The sequence below is a fragment of the Numida meleagris genome, chromosome 4, assembly GCF_002078875.1.
Source record: "Numida meleagris isolate 19003 breed g44 Domestic line chromosome 4, NumMel1.0, whole genome shotgun sequence".
Lineage (NCBI taxonomy): Eukaryota > Metazoa > Chordata > Aves > Galliformes > Numididae > Numida > Numida meleagris.
The window spans coordinates 65,725,880-65,742,499 of record NC_034412.1 but is presented as its reverse complement, the minus strand read 5'-3'; the positions used below and the strand labels follow the sequence as shown (position 1 = coordinate 65,742,499).

Here is a 16,620-nt window from a genome sequence, read left to right as displayed (position 1 = left end):
AATAAGCCAGAGATTCAGGCACAGATGCACACACCATGTGCACACATCTACCAAAGCTCAGACAGGAATTGGATTCTCTCTGATCAGACCACAGCAGTTCTGGGCACTCTGGGAAAATTCAAGTGAAGCAGAGATGCCATAAATTGAGAAAGACTGAAAGGCTGTCAGTGTCTTACCAGACTACGTGGAGTTCCCTCAGGTTAGTCAAGCCCAACCACTGAAACCATACGGCACACCACAGCTACGTGGGTTGCTAGCAGCATCCCTGCAGTGCTGCATCTAAGCTCCTAAACTCATCAGCCTGCCTTCTGCAGGATGTGCTCCCTCTGGCAGGGTGCAGTGAAATACATCTGGAGCTGACCATAGGCAATCAGGGTGTGTCTCTACTCTGGGGATATGGCATGGAGATGGGCATAATGAACAACTGGGTTGGTATTTAGACCTTCATCACACATTGCCTGCAATCTTCTTTCTTCCACTAAAAACAGTGTGAAGTAGACAAGGGGACACTCAAAATGAAAATGTAGCTTCCTTACATTAATTACTTGAGCAGTGAGAAGCAGCTTCTCGTGTCAACTACTCCATGGCTTATCCTGTGGGTCTAAGCACATACAGCCCCAAGCCAAACTTTTCAAAGGTTGTCTTCACAAAGCAGAACAAAAATAATCTCCACTGCAGAAGGGGCAAGCACCTGTTTCTTGTAGGAACCATGAGCATAAAGAAATTTTTAGGAGCTATGAACTCTTCTGAAAACAGCATGCTTTATGATGATGTCTAAATTTAAATCTAGATCTAAACTTAAATGGAGATGTTCGTCATAATCTCATAGAAGCTAGTGCTGCCACCTGTGCAATGGGGATAGTAATGGTTATTTTACTAAATTCATATAACTAGAGACAAGACTCGTTACAATTTGAAAATGGTAGTGAAAACATAAAACTGTAGGTCATGTCATGTCGACATGGCATTAATGTATACTATGATATATAAGTACCAAATGTTATGTTGCTGCTTTGGATACAGCGTTCTGTTTATAGACCCCATCTTTTCATAGCAGTTACTGTAAAATACAGTGAGAAAGCAAGACTTCATTCTCATCGTGCCATTAGGTTTATAGCTCAGTCCCCAGGCAGTGCTCTGGAATTATACCCTGTGTTTATTATCTTGGTCTGGAAATTATCTCTATAATCATTATGACAAACAGAGTTCCAAGTGACAAATTGGACAGCACAAACCCTGATGGGCAGAATGTGGGGAAGAGCACCTGTCCCTGCTCTGTTTAAGAACCCATGATGTTCCCTACTCAGAACTGCTTCAGCACGCATGCAGCATCATTTACTATTTCATTTTCACCAATCTATTTTTTAATCTTCTCTATGGCTTTACAAGCTTTAGACAAGATAAATTATTGCCAAGCAATTTTACTCCCAAATAGCTAGTTCCAATATAGTAAGGTTTTTGTGCTCACAAGGAACTTAGGGTCAACATTATATGTGCTGAATAGAAGCCTTATCTTGCTCATCAAAAACTGACAGTCTTTAATTCAGTACTCCCTTTAATTCTTTCTCCCATTCATTCCTAAACTCATTCCACAATGATAATAGCATCAAAACTATTTGCTAACAATCACTGTAGCAATTTATATTAGCGTTTATGATTAATAATTTATGTATTTCAGTAAAACAAAAGATGATGCATTAAAAGTCGGTTCTTGAAGTACCAAGCTCGTAGTAGATTTTAGATGTTTAGGTATTAAAAAATCAAGAGTTTAGTTTAGTTGCTTTTTTGTTGTTTTTTTTTTTTTTTTTTTAGTGGAGATAGAGATGAGAAGAGTATTGACCTTGCCAAGAATGCTAAAGCCCCAATATATTTTTAAAATATAAAAATATTTATAAAATGCCTATAAAGTCATTTAAATAAAAGACTCCCTTCAGGGTCAAGCAGTTAAAACAGACAGATATATTCCCTGCCTAAGGAATGGCTAGCTACCTTCAATTTCTAGGAACAGAGAATTATCTATAAACACTGGTCACCCATCTTTGTAGTCATTTCCCCTCCATTAACCAGAGGAATTAAGTTTCTGCCAACTCAAGTTTGGCAAAGATGAAATAAAACAAAAGAGCATTGCATTTCCTAGTAGTCTGAGAAACACTGCACTTAATCTTTGAAGGACAGCAAAAAGGCTGCTATTTTTAGAGGTGGTTACTAAAATACCCTCACATACTGGAGCACCATCGCATCACTACAGTGCTCCCTGCCCTGGGGACCTCTTCTAGTGGACTACTTGGACAGAAACTTCTATTTCCCTCTTGTTGTGCTCAAGTAACCATCTTGACATCCTACAAGTCTGTATTTACTTACGGAAGGACACTTTTTGCATTCGGATTTGATTGTCTCTGCTACTAGTGGCATGGAAATGTAACTGGAGTCCAAAGTCTTGATAACACCAGCAGCATGCTTCCCAGCAATCAGTCCAGGGCCAGCTTCTACTGATTGCAGTTCCAGTCTCTGCCTATACATCCATACATTGAAAACACCATTAGAAATTAAACATTTTGAGGAAGTGCAGAAATCTTATGTAGAGGAAATGAACAAACAAAAGTTTTCACAGATCAAAAATACAGGACACAGAGTTTTCAGACTCACTTTAGAATGATCAAATCATGGAAAGTCTATGGCTTTTTAAGGTAATAGAAATATCGAACACTGGTAAGATTCCTGCTAGAGGAACGTGCCATAAAATACCTGAAAAACAGACTTTCAGAAGCATGGGTCTATAGTGTCTGGTAAACCATATACATTAATGAAACATTTAATGTATTTGTTCATAACAAGATCTGAACAGTGGGATTTTGAATGTTGTTTTTTTTTCTTTGTTTGTTTATTTTTGATGGCACAATACTAAGGAGATGCCTGAATCATTTCTCTTCTATGACCAGCTCCAAACCGTCAGTGTTTTAGAATCTGGGGTCAGACATAGATCTAGCTTTCACTATTGCTTCCTTTCTATGCAGACTTTTGTTCTATTCTTAGGAACTTTCACATATTAGAAATGGAGATCCATCTGAAGTATTTCTTAGCAATGAGAGGATGCAGAAACAGAACTCCTACAGAAGTAATGTGTTTTTTTTAAAATGTTTTGGCCAGTTTCAGCTGCTTTAATTTCATTTCTTATGAATGCCATTATGTATTATCTGCAGTATGGAGGAGCCCTTAATCAAAGTCAGACCAGGTACGATAAGAACACAAAAGAGATCTAAATTCTACCCAGAGAGTTTAGAGCCCTAGATCTTAAAGCTATGAGACGTACATATGTAACCTGACTCAAACTACACATCCTGTTACCATCAGTCAGTCAAATTTCCCAACTTACTTTGAAACTATTTTGGCACCAGTTTTTCGTCGGAAATTCAGAAGGAAAACATAATTCTCTTCTGCCTTAATGGATTTAATGAAACTGTCTTCTAGCACATAAATTGTGGCAGATGTGGCTTTTGTGCTGACATCTAAAATCTGAAAGTAATTAAAAAATAAACCAGAAGGAAAGCTGGTAAATAAACAGCAGTCAGACCAGGAGAAGATGTCACAGTTCCAAATCACAGCAAAGTTCATAATGAAATATAGCAAAATGAACTAGGTGCACATGGGTTGACGACAATAATACTAATAATACTGCAAACAAGGAACTCCCAGGTTTTCACAAATTCTTTCTACAACAAGAAGCCACTCATTTTGGCACCATGTGTTTCAAATTCAATATGAGAAAGAAAAAGAGTGGAAGGGAAGAAGCTGTGAAACAGGCTGCAGCTGGGAAAATGCCCGGTAATACCTTTAGTTGAAAATATACTTCAAAAAAGATGGTAAGCTTTTCCAGGAAAATCTCTTATCAGTGAGATTGTCATATTTGCATCTTGATCTTGATTGATTGATCTGTTTATAAACTAGTTGATGTCTTTGTGGCAAGTGTGAAAATCAGGAATTCTGTCACTGTGTTAAGCTAGTTTATAAACAGAGCATATACTACATTTAGATTTCTCTGAGCTGAGGAGGGCTAGCTTCTGACACAGAGAATCCCAATGCCCTCAGCATGTGTCCAGCTTGCACTCAGTAGTAGCCTCTTTAGAAAGGCACTTACTAGCAGGGAGGGATCGTTAAGGCCATAGTAGGACTTGAGGTACCTCGGCAGCACATCTACATTACACCTGGAATTACTCCCATGTGACCACAGCAGGAGTCTACTCAGGAGCCAGGATTTTGGTTAGCATTTATTGTGTACACTGAATGCTGTGATGTAGCAGCTGGGAAAAAGGTTACAATTGTCACTATGTCCAAAAATCGTGTGAACGTGTTTGCTGGACTCAATGCCAGCTGAGCCAAGGTGGTTTTAACAAGAGAATCAATTCCCTGTTCTCCGCGTGGGTATTATGTATGAAACTTGTTCTAGTAGTACCCCAAATGCACATGTAGAATTTGTTTTCTGTAATGCCAAGAAAGGCCTTTTGAATATTTTATATGAGTAATAGCTAATCAGGATATATTTTAAATAGGCAGAACAGATTTTATCTTATTAAAGAAGTTGTACCTGGTTGTGGCTGGTAAATCCTGTTTTTTCTATTTCACAGGTGTCCAGAGCCTTTATTTTAGTCACTTGATCTTGCCGCACCTGGTAAGTAACATTGCATTTCCCAGATATGTCCACCTTGGGAAAAAAAAAAAAAAAAAAAAAAGAATTAGATTAGGACAATTTCCTGAATTTATCTTTTGGACTCCAGAACACCTTCCAAAAATGAACCATTTTCTCCACTGTTGGCATCTCATACATGAGATGCTGTGCTGTTTGGGTCTGAGTTTATGTATCAGTTTTGAATGTAAAGAAAGACTGCTTTTTTATTTTTCCTTGTATCATTGTTTCTAACTACCTGTCTTGAATAGGCAGGTGAGCTTTCCATTAGATGGTTATGAAGAAAAGCATTTGTTTATCAAAAAAGTTAGGAAACAACTGGCAGCTGACTCTGTACTTATGAATTTGAGTTACAATCCAGCTTTGTTCATCCTGACAGATGCAAAAATTTATCTGCGTAGTGTAGGTTGAATGGTTGTGGCTAAACCATTGCAAACTTTGTATGGATAGTTGGTTCAATTGAAAATCCACTTATCCACTGAATTGAGCTGAGGAATCAACTGGCTGTTTAAGTTGGTTTCTGTCCAAATTCTGCTAAATTGAAAAAAAAAATACTTAAAATCAAAAGGATGTCACCAATTCTTTAAGCTACTTGTAACAGCTTGGCTTCTGTCCCCAGACTGTCTTTTCATCTCCAACCTTAAATGCAGTCAAAGGGCTGATTTCTGCCACATTTCATTCCAGCTGGAGCTTCAGCCCTGCCTCTTAGTTCAGAGTGGGCTCTGTCTGTTTCCCTGATGATTATCTTGCCAGATATAGCACCATACCTCACGAACAGTACCGGAGTGCATCTGTAGCTGGAAAAGGCTAGCCAGACCTCTCTTAAGATTTTGAGTAAAAACAGGTTCATTTTCATATGAGTAGAAGTTTTGGACCTGTAGGAATAAAAAAACAAGTACGTAACAAATGCAATTAAATGAGAAATAAAAGGTTAGAATCCTTTCCATTTAAACGCCTTCTCTTCTTCTGATTGGGAAGCTGAATTTGGACTTGTTGTTCTTAGTCAAGCAGAGATTGCAGAACCTGGTGATAAGAGTACAAAGATTTTTTAAGCCTTCAGCTGTACCAAAAATATAGCTTCAGTCTTTCCAGCCATTTATGTGAGAATTTGGAATTAAGGTGGAAAATGTTACATAGTTTCAAAAGTTACTCATTTTTCTGCATTAAGCGTAGATAATCCCTCTTCACCTGCACATAATATCTGCTGCACTTTAATCACAGGTTGCAGAAAAACAGAATGAATCATAGATAAATCCCAGAATCACTTAAATGACGTGTCAAACACATCACAACCTTTGAACTTCAGAGATCAACTGTTGTGCTTGAGCCTTCCCTTTGGCAACAAAAGACTTTGCACCTCCACTTTGCATTCAAGGTGCTTTAGAAGTCCACCTTTTCAGGAACAGCAAGTCAAATCAGCATGTTATCTCAGGGTAACCCTGGAAAGTGAAATCACTGTGCCAGGGATGAAAGTATCATAGCACAGAAATATCATAAAAGGAGTGTACAGTCCTTATTATCTGAGAAAAATCCCAAGTTTTTAATACTATAGCTCAGTCTTAGCAAGTGAACAGTTTCTCCCTGTGTATTTGCAATGCTCTGAGAGCAGATGTATTTTAACTGTGTTCTTCTGACACCTCAGACCTTTTTCAGGGATGTGCACAGTTGGGAACCAGTGCTATCCTGTTTCTTTTTCTGTTGTGTAAAACTGATGACAAGGCTGAGTCTGAAAGTTTCTGAGTAGACTTGATAGCAGCTGCAATGCAGTAGGCTGAGCTGGCGGCCAGAGTATGTACTCAGTGCCTATTTACAGCAAGAGGTAAAGATCCTGTCAGGATAGAGTGTCACAGCCCTCGCTGTGCTCCACAGAAGCGAAAAGGGAGCTTCAGCCTTCCTGCTTTCTCACTGCCCTTCTACTCATGTCCCACTGACTCAGGCTGTGGAGGGGAGAGAAGGACTGTTGGCTTAACGCTCCTGGCCGCAAGCAACAGGAGGGTGAAGGAACATAGGGAGCAGGCAAGAGGTGCTGTTGCTCAAACCTTACTTCTCGCTGCCCAGAGTGCAAGGAGACAAGGGAATGGTTCTGTGGGAAAAAAAATGTGGAGATTGTTTTGCATGATTCTCTTTCTGGACAAGGCTGGAATGCTGAGAATTGCAATTGAACATGGACGCTCCTTCAAGGAGGGACTGCTTCAGTGCTCTTCCAGGGCAGGCTGTAAAACCTGGGTACCAACTGAAGCACACTTGCTCACACTCTCTTTTCATTTTTGGGGTGGGTTTCACAGTAGAGAGACAACATGAGTGGTTGTAGTTCTTCCAGCATCAAGCTCACTAATTTGGGAATGTTGAAACTGCAAGTGACAGTGAAGTCAGTAAGCAAGCCAGAGAGGTAAAGCAGTCAGGCTAAGATATCTGTTAAGGGTTTAAAGCAATTAACACCGCTCCTCATAGACTTGGTACAACTTCCCTCGTTGCAAACTGTATTACCATTTCTGTCTTCAGGCCTTGGATAAAATCCTGCCCTCGGTGAAGTCAATAACAAAAAACCTGCATTTATTTGCGTATGTACCATATATCTGTGGCCAAGATGCTGTTTACTTACATACAGTGTTCTCAGTGCACAAGAGGCTTAGGCTTTAAGGGGCCCTTGTGCAGGAGAATTACAGTATGTTTCAAATTACTCTATTTTGTACAGAAAGATAGGATGCAGTGGCATGTCAGGAACACTGAGAGGACACTGAGTCATTACATTTGCCAAGTCTGTAACAAAAGATTTTCCCCAGGTGTCCTCAGGGATTGCATATGAACTTTGAAAGACAGGGTCTTACTTTTCCACGGGCTAACTCAAGCACCATGGGCCTCTGTAGAGCCTTCAGATATTCTTTCCCGATGATTTTCTCTGTGCTTTTTCCTTTGAAGATGCTTTTATCAGATGGACGTTCACTCACATTTTCCACTTGGACATTTCTTATCTAGCAAAGTAAAAGCAGAGAAAATTCATGTAGAGAACACTCTAGTATTGATCTGGGGTAGGCTGAGTAAACTACATCCTTCAAACCTAAACACCACAACCAGTCTCTATTTAGCAAACGTAATGATTTGTAGCTAGAACTGAAGATTTCAGCGTATTGCCCCCCACAGAGGTGCTTGTACAAAAGTTGTTTGGAGTTACAGAAGCTGCACGAAGCAATTTCAAAACACAGGAGACATTCTGAAGTTCTGGCTTAGGAAGCTAGATACATTCTTGTGAAGTCTTACTCTACAGGAAACAGCTAAATGGAGAAGCTGCTTTTAGTTGACGAGAACATGGGAGAATAAAAGATTTAGCTCATCTTCTGAAAACAAGTTCTTCAAGATTAGATTACCAGTTAGATAAAGGCAGAAAAGGTTAGGCATGTTCTAAGTTATATAACGGCATTAATTACCGTAACTTTGATCAACTGGTCATCATCATTTTCAGGATTTCTCCATAAGAGGTTGACATCTACACCAGAAGAAAACCGGTAGCCTGCGCTTTTCTGCAGGGATGCTTTAGCCCGATCAACATAGACTTCAGCAGTGTAAGCAAATTTATATAATTTATCATTACTTAAGCTTGGTCCAGTAGTGTGCCCTGTTTGGAAGGAAAAACAAACTTGTTTTACAAATGACTAACACATAATGACATCCATCATTCTCTCCAAAAAACACCCTTAGAAAAATTAAAAATGCAGTTGTCAACAAAAGATTACGGGACTGATCTTGATCCCCTTGATCTGGTGGGACAGAGATAGTCCCACCAGAACAGCTGTTTTTTCTTAAATTGACAGTAATTTTGTATACATAAGGTAAGAATATCCACAAAATCCTATGTTTTAGCTCTACACTTAAATAGGTAGAAAGAGAATCAGACTTTTTACTTTGGCTATGGTATCATAAGAAATGAATGCAAAATTACTTGTTAATCAAAATGTCATAATTACTCATGCAGTTTTTGTGCTTACAATTTGAAATGTACTGAAATCACTTGTTGGAGCCAATAGAAATTGTTCTCTGCGCCTCTAGCACATTTACTGGGAATCATTCAGTTGACAGGCTTGCCCGGGGTGATATAAATGTAATGAAGACATGGAGAAAATCTATTATTTAGATACAGTAACAAAGACTTTTTGCTTTAAAATAAGTTATTATGCCCGTAGCTGCGATTCTGCTGTTAACTGATGTATTTTAAGGGATATAAAAAGCCAAAATCCAGCACAAACGCAAGTTGTATACCTAATTCACACCTGCATTAGCAACAAACTGGAGAAGTTGCAACCTAGGGATTCAGTTTCAGTGCTGTTAGTGTAAATGAAGTCTGCAGCATACAAATGCCTTTTTTTTTGCTTTTGTAAAATTACTTATAGTGTCCTGTGTCCACATCCTTTCTTATATTATTTTCTCTTCTCTCATGCACAACTTTGTGGGGAATATGTCGCACTACAACACTAGCCTCAAGGCATAAGCATTAAGACTGTGTCCCCAGAATGTGGCTAAGGAAAATCAATTTCTTCTTCAATTCCCCTCAAAGATTGTGCTGAATAGGGTGTGTGTGATATCCCTTTTCATTGTTTTCAGGGGCTTCCCCCTCTGCTGTGGATGCTACAAAGGTCTCTTCCACACAAGACAAAGTGATGAACTCAGTCTGTAGAGGGAAGGGAATGGAAGAGAAGCTGGCTGTACACAAAGTGCTGTTACATCCACAAAGTAAATACACATACAGAGACCTTAGGTGCTATCTGTAAATGTCACAGATCTAGCCTCTTGCACCCGAACGCCGCACTGCTGAAACCAGCAAGAATTTCTTCATGGTGTTCAGTAGGTACCAAGCAGAAACAAAAGCTTAACAACAGAATTAATCAAAGAAAAGCAAAGTATTATCCGCACAGAGCTGCATCTGAGTCTTATGACAAGTACAGAAAAAAAAAAAGAAGAAAAATCCACCACAGCATCTTGGACAAATTCTTAAGCATGCAGTAACATAATCAGTGTGTTCAAAGTCCCTTGCAGACAAATCAGCAGGCTATCTTGATTTGTGTCATGGTCCTCAGTGTTTTACCTGACTCTGCTAAATAAATTTCAAATCACCGTGTCAGTAAAAAGGAAAACCAAAGTATTTTCTTATTCCGATGTCAGATTTTAAGTACCTGGCAGGTAGACAGTGTAGGTCTGTCGTGACTGGACAGGTACATTCTGCGGTGCTTACAGTCCAAAAAGTAGTTTTCCTATGGTTTTGCTCACTTATTTGCCCAGTTCCCTCTGACATCATAGCAGCATGCCAAGGTTAGCTTTGAAGAGCCCATCTGTGAGGAAAACAGCAACCCCACTGAGGCTGGTCTGCAAGCTGCATAAATTGACATAGACACACAGACCCAAACTGGCTGAGGATTTATGCCAGTCAGAGATGTGACACAGTAAGGTTGTTAATCCCAAGGGAAACAGCCTGTTTGCATGTGGGACCTCAAAGCTATGGCTATTGATCATTTTACAGGGAGGCTAAAGCATGAACCTCTGTAGCGTTTTTTGAGGAGTCTGCTTTAAAGAAAAAAAGAGGTGTACAAGCCTTCCTTCAGGATGCTGTGCCATTTCCTAGCCCCTTCCCTTCACCCTTTGCCCTTACTCCTATCACCTCCGAAACCACGTTGCCTTTGGGAGCAGAGGGTGCTCAGGGTGCGTGCAGGGGGTGGCAGCGCCTTTCAGGAACAACCCTGCTTCCTTGCAGCAGCTCTGAGCAGGCTGCTTCCTGCTTTGAAATGTCCTTCACAGGCAGCAGAAATGGCAATGCTGGTGATTTAGTATTGACTGAGGTTTGACAAGTGCAACCCACTAGGTGCTTTCTAAAGGCAGAGGATGACACAGTCCTATCTAAACATAAAAGGTGGGGGAAAAGCATGTCCAAGAAAATTGATCCGGGTGCTGAGAGACATGTCTAATTAGTTATGGTGGGTGTTTATGCTTTTCTCCCTTTCATTTTTCAATTAAAGGCAACTTTCACATATCCTTTTCCTTCTCCCACAGTTCACCCCATTGATCCTTTTTTCTTTTTGACATAGTTCTTCCGTCTTCCTCTCTTTCGGCAGTTGCTTGTCCCTATTTATAAATATGCCGTTCCCTCCTGAAGGAAAGAGCTGAGCGAAAGACGCAGGCAGGCAGCTTCTTGCAAGCGTCATAGAAAAGATGAACAATGGTGAAGTGTTTCTGGGAGCTAGAATGATACTAGGTTCTGAAAGATTTACCATTCCATACACAGACAGCGCTCTGGGACCCTGGGCAGAAGGTGCATCCAGTTGCAAGATAAGCTCCACTGATGGCAAAGCATGAGCTGGTGGTGGATCACGGCAGGGGAAGAAGCAGAGATGAGGCAGTATTGAAGGCAACTGCAAGGAGTCAGCACTTATCCCAGTGGAAATGTGGAAGCCAGAAGAGACAACTGGATAGCGTGGTCATTTGGAGAGGCAAGGAGTAAAATTGTGCCCGAGGGACAGAGACGCACTGTCACTGCCCAGAACCAGTATTTAAAATAGCATTACCAAATACTCATGCTATCTTTCATAAGAAAAACACCGGTACTATTTAAGAAGGAATATCGCTATAGCTTTCTGATATAAATCTGTCTTAAAAAAAAACAAACATCCCACTGCCTTCAGAGGCTTTTCCCTTTGTATTCAACACAGGGCTGTGATCCTTGCAGCCCTTACAGTTATTTGCATTTCAGCTGATGGCAAACATCTCACTGCCGGAGGAGGGAGGAGGGGCGGACAGAAAGGCTGCATTCTGCCACACTGTCTTGGGGTCAGAAGTGCATGCTTTCAAGGTGGAGTGCACAACACATAGTTTGACTAGTAATGTTAAGTGTCTGTCATTAAGGGTAACATGCCAATTCTATAATTAAATCATGATACTGTATAATACAGAAGGTTACACTGCATGAGTAGAGACAGCTGTCAAGTCCTGTGCTGTTTATTAATACATACGGCATGCACAGCATGTGTGTCTCTAACTACTAGCTGGCTCTACCTTCATAAATTATATTTGCCACTGTTTCTGATATTGGATAGCTTCAAAAAGCAAACGCCATCCATTTACTTGAAAACTGGAACTGCAGTAGGAAAGTTTCGTGTGTGCCGATCTAGCCGACTTAAAAGAATATTCCTTTAGCATTTCTAAAAGGTTAATGCACGGAAAGGTAAAAACATTCATCCTAATCTGAGCTCTGTCACAGAGGCACTAAGTGGCCTTCAGGCCAGTAATTTAGCTCTCAGTTTCTCCACACAAGAGATAGATGAGACCTTGCAGAGCTGAATGGAGGACAGACTAGTGAGCAAATGCTTGCTCAGTGCACTGGGGATGCAAAATGACAAACAGAAATTCACATCGATAAATTTTGATTAATTATGTTACAAGAAGCTGGGAAGAGCAGGCACCAGAAGTGTGGAACATCAGTACCAAGCCATTAATGTTATTTGACAGTTTAGTGAGAGTTTTCTACTGCAAGAGGAACCACCTGCAGACTTCTTTGTTCCATAATTCCTGTCATAAACAGGCATGGAGGCAGGCAGGAAGGTTGCTGCTCTGTGCTTTCCCAGACATGGTGCCTGATGCTCCTACAGGAGAACTTCTCCCACCTTTTTAACAGTTTAATCTGCAGCTAAGTGCTCCCCTCCTCTCCTCTCCCTGTGGAGAACATTCTCATTCTATTGAAAGAACAGGCATTGGCTAATGCTGTAAGATTGCTGCTCCTGTAAGATTAATGTCAGATTGTCCACGAAGGACCACCACTGAGAGGCCCTTTTCCTTCTTCAATGCACTGGTGCTACTAAAGCAGGTGGTCTCCACATTTCATGCCCTTGACCTTTGTGCGAGACACCTGAGTGAAGCCCTGCTCCTGTTTTGCCTGTGCAAACACCCTGGTTTCCATGACTTATTGCAGACAAGCTCACAGTGAAATTAATGGGACGCTTGTTACTGACTTCAGTAGTAGCTGAGTCAACTGCTTAGAAGATGAAACCTGGACAGCTCAGAGCAGTTCCTGGCTCTGGTCCACTGGAGCACTTCTGTGTGTTTAACTTAATAGTCCCCCTCCAGCTGGTGCCCCACAGCATGTCTTGACTAAGCAAGGTCAAGATCCCCAGTTTCCTGGCTCACACCACTGGCCATGTGCACCTGAAGACATCATCTTTTCCCTCCCCTGTGCTGACATGAATGTTACCAGCACCTAAACCTTTGTAATTAACAAAGGTGTCTGGCATTACTCAAGTACGACCAAGTAAAGATGTTCATGCATCTGTAGAAAGACAGTCATGCCTTGGCTGACCTACCTTTAACGGAGGCTGAATATGTGGAAATGATGCAAAGGAACAGCACGGTAAGAACAATCATGCTGGACTCCCCCGAGCTCCTGACTGCAGCATGAAGTGCAAAAGCCTCCAAGAAGCAAGAGAGCCTCCAAGAAGCAAACTGCTGACAATGGAGCCCTGCTTGCAGAGGGAGCTCCCGCAGCAGCCACTGTGTTTATCTAGATGTAGTAAAGGTCAGATTCCAAATTCCACACTCAGGTACTAAGTTCATGGAAGGACTTCCAGTTAATTATTAAGAACTAGGGTAACTAGGGTTTTTACCCATTTTATTGATTACCTCAGCTTTCATTTTTGAATGCCTGTGCAGCCACATTGCTGAGCAGCGGAGGTGGCCTCCAGACCTGGCAGAACCAGGAGCTCCCTCCACTCCTCCTCTGCTTTAACAAAGGTGTGCTGGAGTCTGCTGCTGCCAGGGGCTGAATTCTTACTGCTGTTCTCCAACTTCACATGTCAACTCTATGGGCAATCCCAGAAGCAGATGCTTTCTTAGGGTCTGGGAGCAGAAGTACAAGGGATTTATCAGTGCCATAAAAAAAAATGAAATGATGCTCTGTTAAGGAGGCTGATGTGCAATATCAGTTCCTTGGCTTTTATATTGTACAAAAGAAACTCTCTCTCTTTTAGCAGCCCCTATATTACTTCATTGCAGCAGCAGGTTAGAGACTGAAAAGATGAAACAAGCCAGCCACTCTGTCTTCATCCTGAGCAGGGCAAACCAGGCCCTTCTTTTTTCACCCATATTTTCCCCTTTCCTCTTGTTCAGTTTATCTCTCAATAAGCTCTCACCTGACTAATGCACACGTTTCCCCATTTCCTCTGAGAGCAAACCCCAGCCCATCCCACAGTCAGCCCCACAGCTAGAGGGCTCATTAAGGAAACCCTTGTCCCTCGGATAATTGTGTGGCAGTGTGTTAACCCCATGTGTTCCTCAGAACAGCCTGCACACCAAATCTGTGCCAGGGTACCCTCTCCCCCAGCTAATGAAGCCTCCCTCTTTTTGCACTGGGAAGGATCTGCTCCTGCACGTTTAAGTAGGGATAAGGTAGGGATAAGAGGGATAGATACCCACCAGCCATCACCATGCTCTCTCTATTTCAGAGTTTATTTTAGCTTCTCCGACAAGCTAGGTTCTGTAATTAGCTCCCTGACACAGAATGACTTCTCCACTGTAGCCTGGAGTGCTACTTGCATTGTCATTACATTACAGCCTTAGGACTTTTGGCTGGCTGCTAGCTACAAATATCCCAACTAACGCAGTGATGCCCCAGGCTGTATTTAACTGCTAGCAATAGCATTTCTGTAATCACGTCTTCTGTATGAGCGGAGGACTGTTAGGTGAGAACAGCCTTGGATAGCATAAATGTCTCCTTCATTGCCTTGTGCTGACAGAGAAGGTGGATACAGTGGCTGCAAATGTCATGCAAAGGTGAGAAGCAACACGGCCACAACCGGTCCTCTCCTTCATGCTTATCTCCACACCTGGTGGAAGCCCCCTGGAAGTTCTCTGCACTGTGTGTGTGTGTATGTGTGTGTGTGTGGAGGGAAGGAGGCAGGGAGGGATTAATAGAAGCAAGCCTTGCTCCTGTTGCTCCCTGGTTTATTAGGTACTCTGCTCCCACAACTCAGGCTGCAAGATGCTCCTGAACTCAAGAGACTGGAGGCACAGCCTCATGTATGCACCAGTGAAGATATCTAAACAGAGCCCAGATGGGGGTCTCCAGGAAACACTTCCAGTCTCTATGGATGCCACAAGAGACAGATTTTCCCTGTTGATTTGAGTATATCCCTAACTCTGTAAGCCAAGTCCTTCTCCCAGTCTGCAGAAGGAAATGTTATCAGGAGGACATACTCTTTCATATTGCTGTTTCCTTGTGTCCTGTCCTAAGCTCTGCACTTACATTTTCTGTGCGCTATTTTGTTGCATGTGAGAGTTAGGTAACCTGTGTGTGTGCGTTTTTCTGCACTCCGGTTGATCCTTTTGCTGCATTTGATAAACAAGAAACTTCCCAAGCTCTCTGTTCATTTTTAGAAAAAAAAAAAAAAAAAAAAGACACCATCAGTGTGAAAAATAACTGGCTAGAAAAAAACAGAACTATGGATTCTACTTTGGAAATGAACCTTTACACTTCACTCACGGGGAGGAGGTGATGTTGGTCGGAAATCTGGAGAAAGTAATCCTTCTCTTACACTCTTGGGACATAGGAAAGGTATGTCTTCCCTGGAATGAAGTTAAAAGAACAAAGGCCTCTCTTAGTTACCAGAATATTAGAGGCCAGATCCCCTCACCATTTACATTAGCGTAGCTGTTTGTACACCAGCCAACTGTATGCCCATTACAGAGGTAAGTATCTAACCACCATGCATGTGCAGAGGAATAGTGTCACGTACTTCCACGTGCATGTATATTTATATCTAAAAAACTACATATATACATTTAAAGCACACTTGGTGTATTCTTAAAATACCTGGGAAAGGGGAGGCCTGAGCCTCTCCTCCGTTATGCCAGGGGTAAACCAGCAGTGACTTCTTTAACATCAAATGACACCTACGAAATAGGTCTGGCACCCACCAAAGTCCACTAGACAGAGGTTGTGGGATCAGCCCTTTAATGGACACCTCACGCCATGCTGGCATATGTATTAGGGTCAAAGTATTACTGTTGCTGCACATTTTCCAGAGTCCAAACAATAAAGCTCATATCTTTATATGACCTTATAAAACTAATGAGATTTCCTCACATTTTTTCTGGGGTCAGTAAAACATTTTTTGTTTTTCCTTCACAAACAATGATGTGAAGCTCATGGTTTTCACCTCAAACTGTGTGCACCAAAGCATCCGAGCCCATCTTTGCCCTCCAGCTAGCGCCTGCGTGCCCTTCCGCTGGGTGTTGGTGAGCAGTGCTCACAAGACATCCTTGTTTCTGCGCCGGGGGAGGGAGGCGCACAGCCAAACCTGGTGTGTAAATCCAGATACTAACGGTAACATAATCGAGGTTTTAAATAGATGCGAGCAGAAGCAAATGCAAATCTAGTTATTTATAAAGTAATGCAGGAAATAATCACAAATGAGATCAAATATTACAGCGAATATTCAGCACGAACAGCAGCTAAAGGTCAGCGTCTTACTGTAGTGACCCCATACGGTTCTGTGACTTTCATTTAGCTATAGCAAATCTGAAACCAGCACCGGGACCGAAAGAGCATGTATATCTGGAACCAGTGAAACTTGAGATAAACACCGATGCACACGAAGAAGAGATGATGGCAGCACGCACTCTCCTGTTTGCTGCACGCACCTCATTAGCCAGAGGCGAATAGCTATCTGCATACAGAATTCGGCTGCCCCAGCTATGTTTTTCTCATCCATTATAATCCAAGGCTCCGGCATTAACTCCTGTGCCCAGGCAGCGCTGTTCACAAAGCGACCAGGAGGGGAAGGGACGTCATCCCCGCGTACCGGCGCTAGGCTCACCCCACGGGTGGGGGCCTTTTAAATGCGGAGCTGAAAGGCACACGCTGCTCTTTTGTGGGGCAGGAGCTAGAGATCCGTCCTGAGGAACGTCGG

At 41.9% G+C, this 16,620-nt stretch overlaps 1 protein-coding gene across 1 annotated transcript in view; it reads right to left on the bottom strand.

Moving 5' to 3' along the window:
- Positions 1-15,724, bottom strand: part of MTTP (microsomal triglyceride transfer protein) — a 32,844-nt gene extending 17,120 nt beyond the window's left edge. Inside the window, exons 1-7 of the mRNA XM_021393329.1 lie at positions 13,018-15,724; positions 8,107-8,294; positions 7,510-7,653; positions 5,449-5,556; positions 4,583-4,699; positions 3,374-3,513; positions 2,362-2,512 (exon numbers count right to left, since the gene is read on the bottom strand). Of these exons, the coding sequence (XP_021249004.1) occupies positions 2,362-2,512; positions 3,374-3,513; positions 4,583-4,699; positions 5,449-5,556; positions 7,510-7,653; positions 8,107-8,294; positions 13,018-13,078 (909 nt within the window). The 5' untranslated portion in view covers positions 13,079-15,724. The remainder of the gene's footprint in view (positions 1-2,361; positions 2,513-3,373; positions 3,514-4,582; positions 4,700-5,448; positions 5,557-7,509; positions 7,654-8,106; positions 8,295-13,017) is intronic.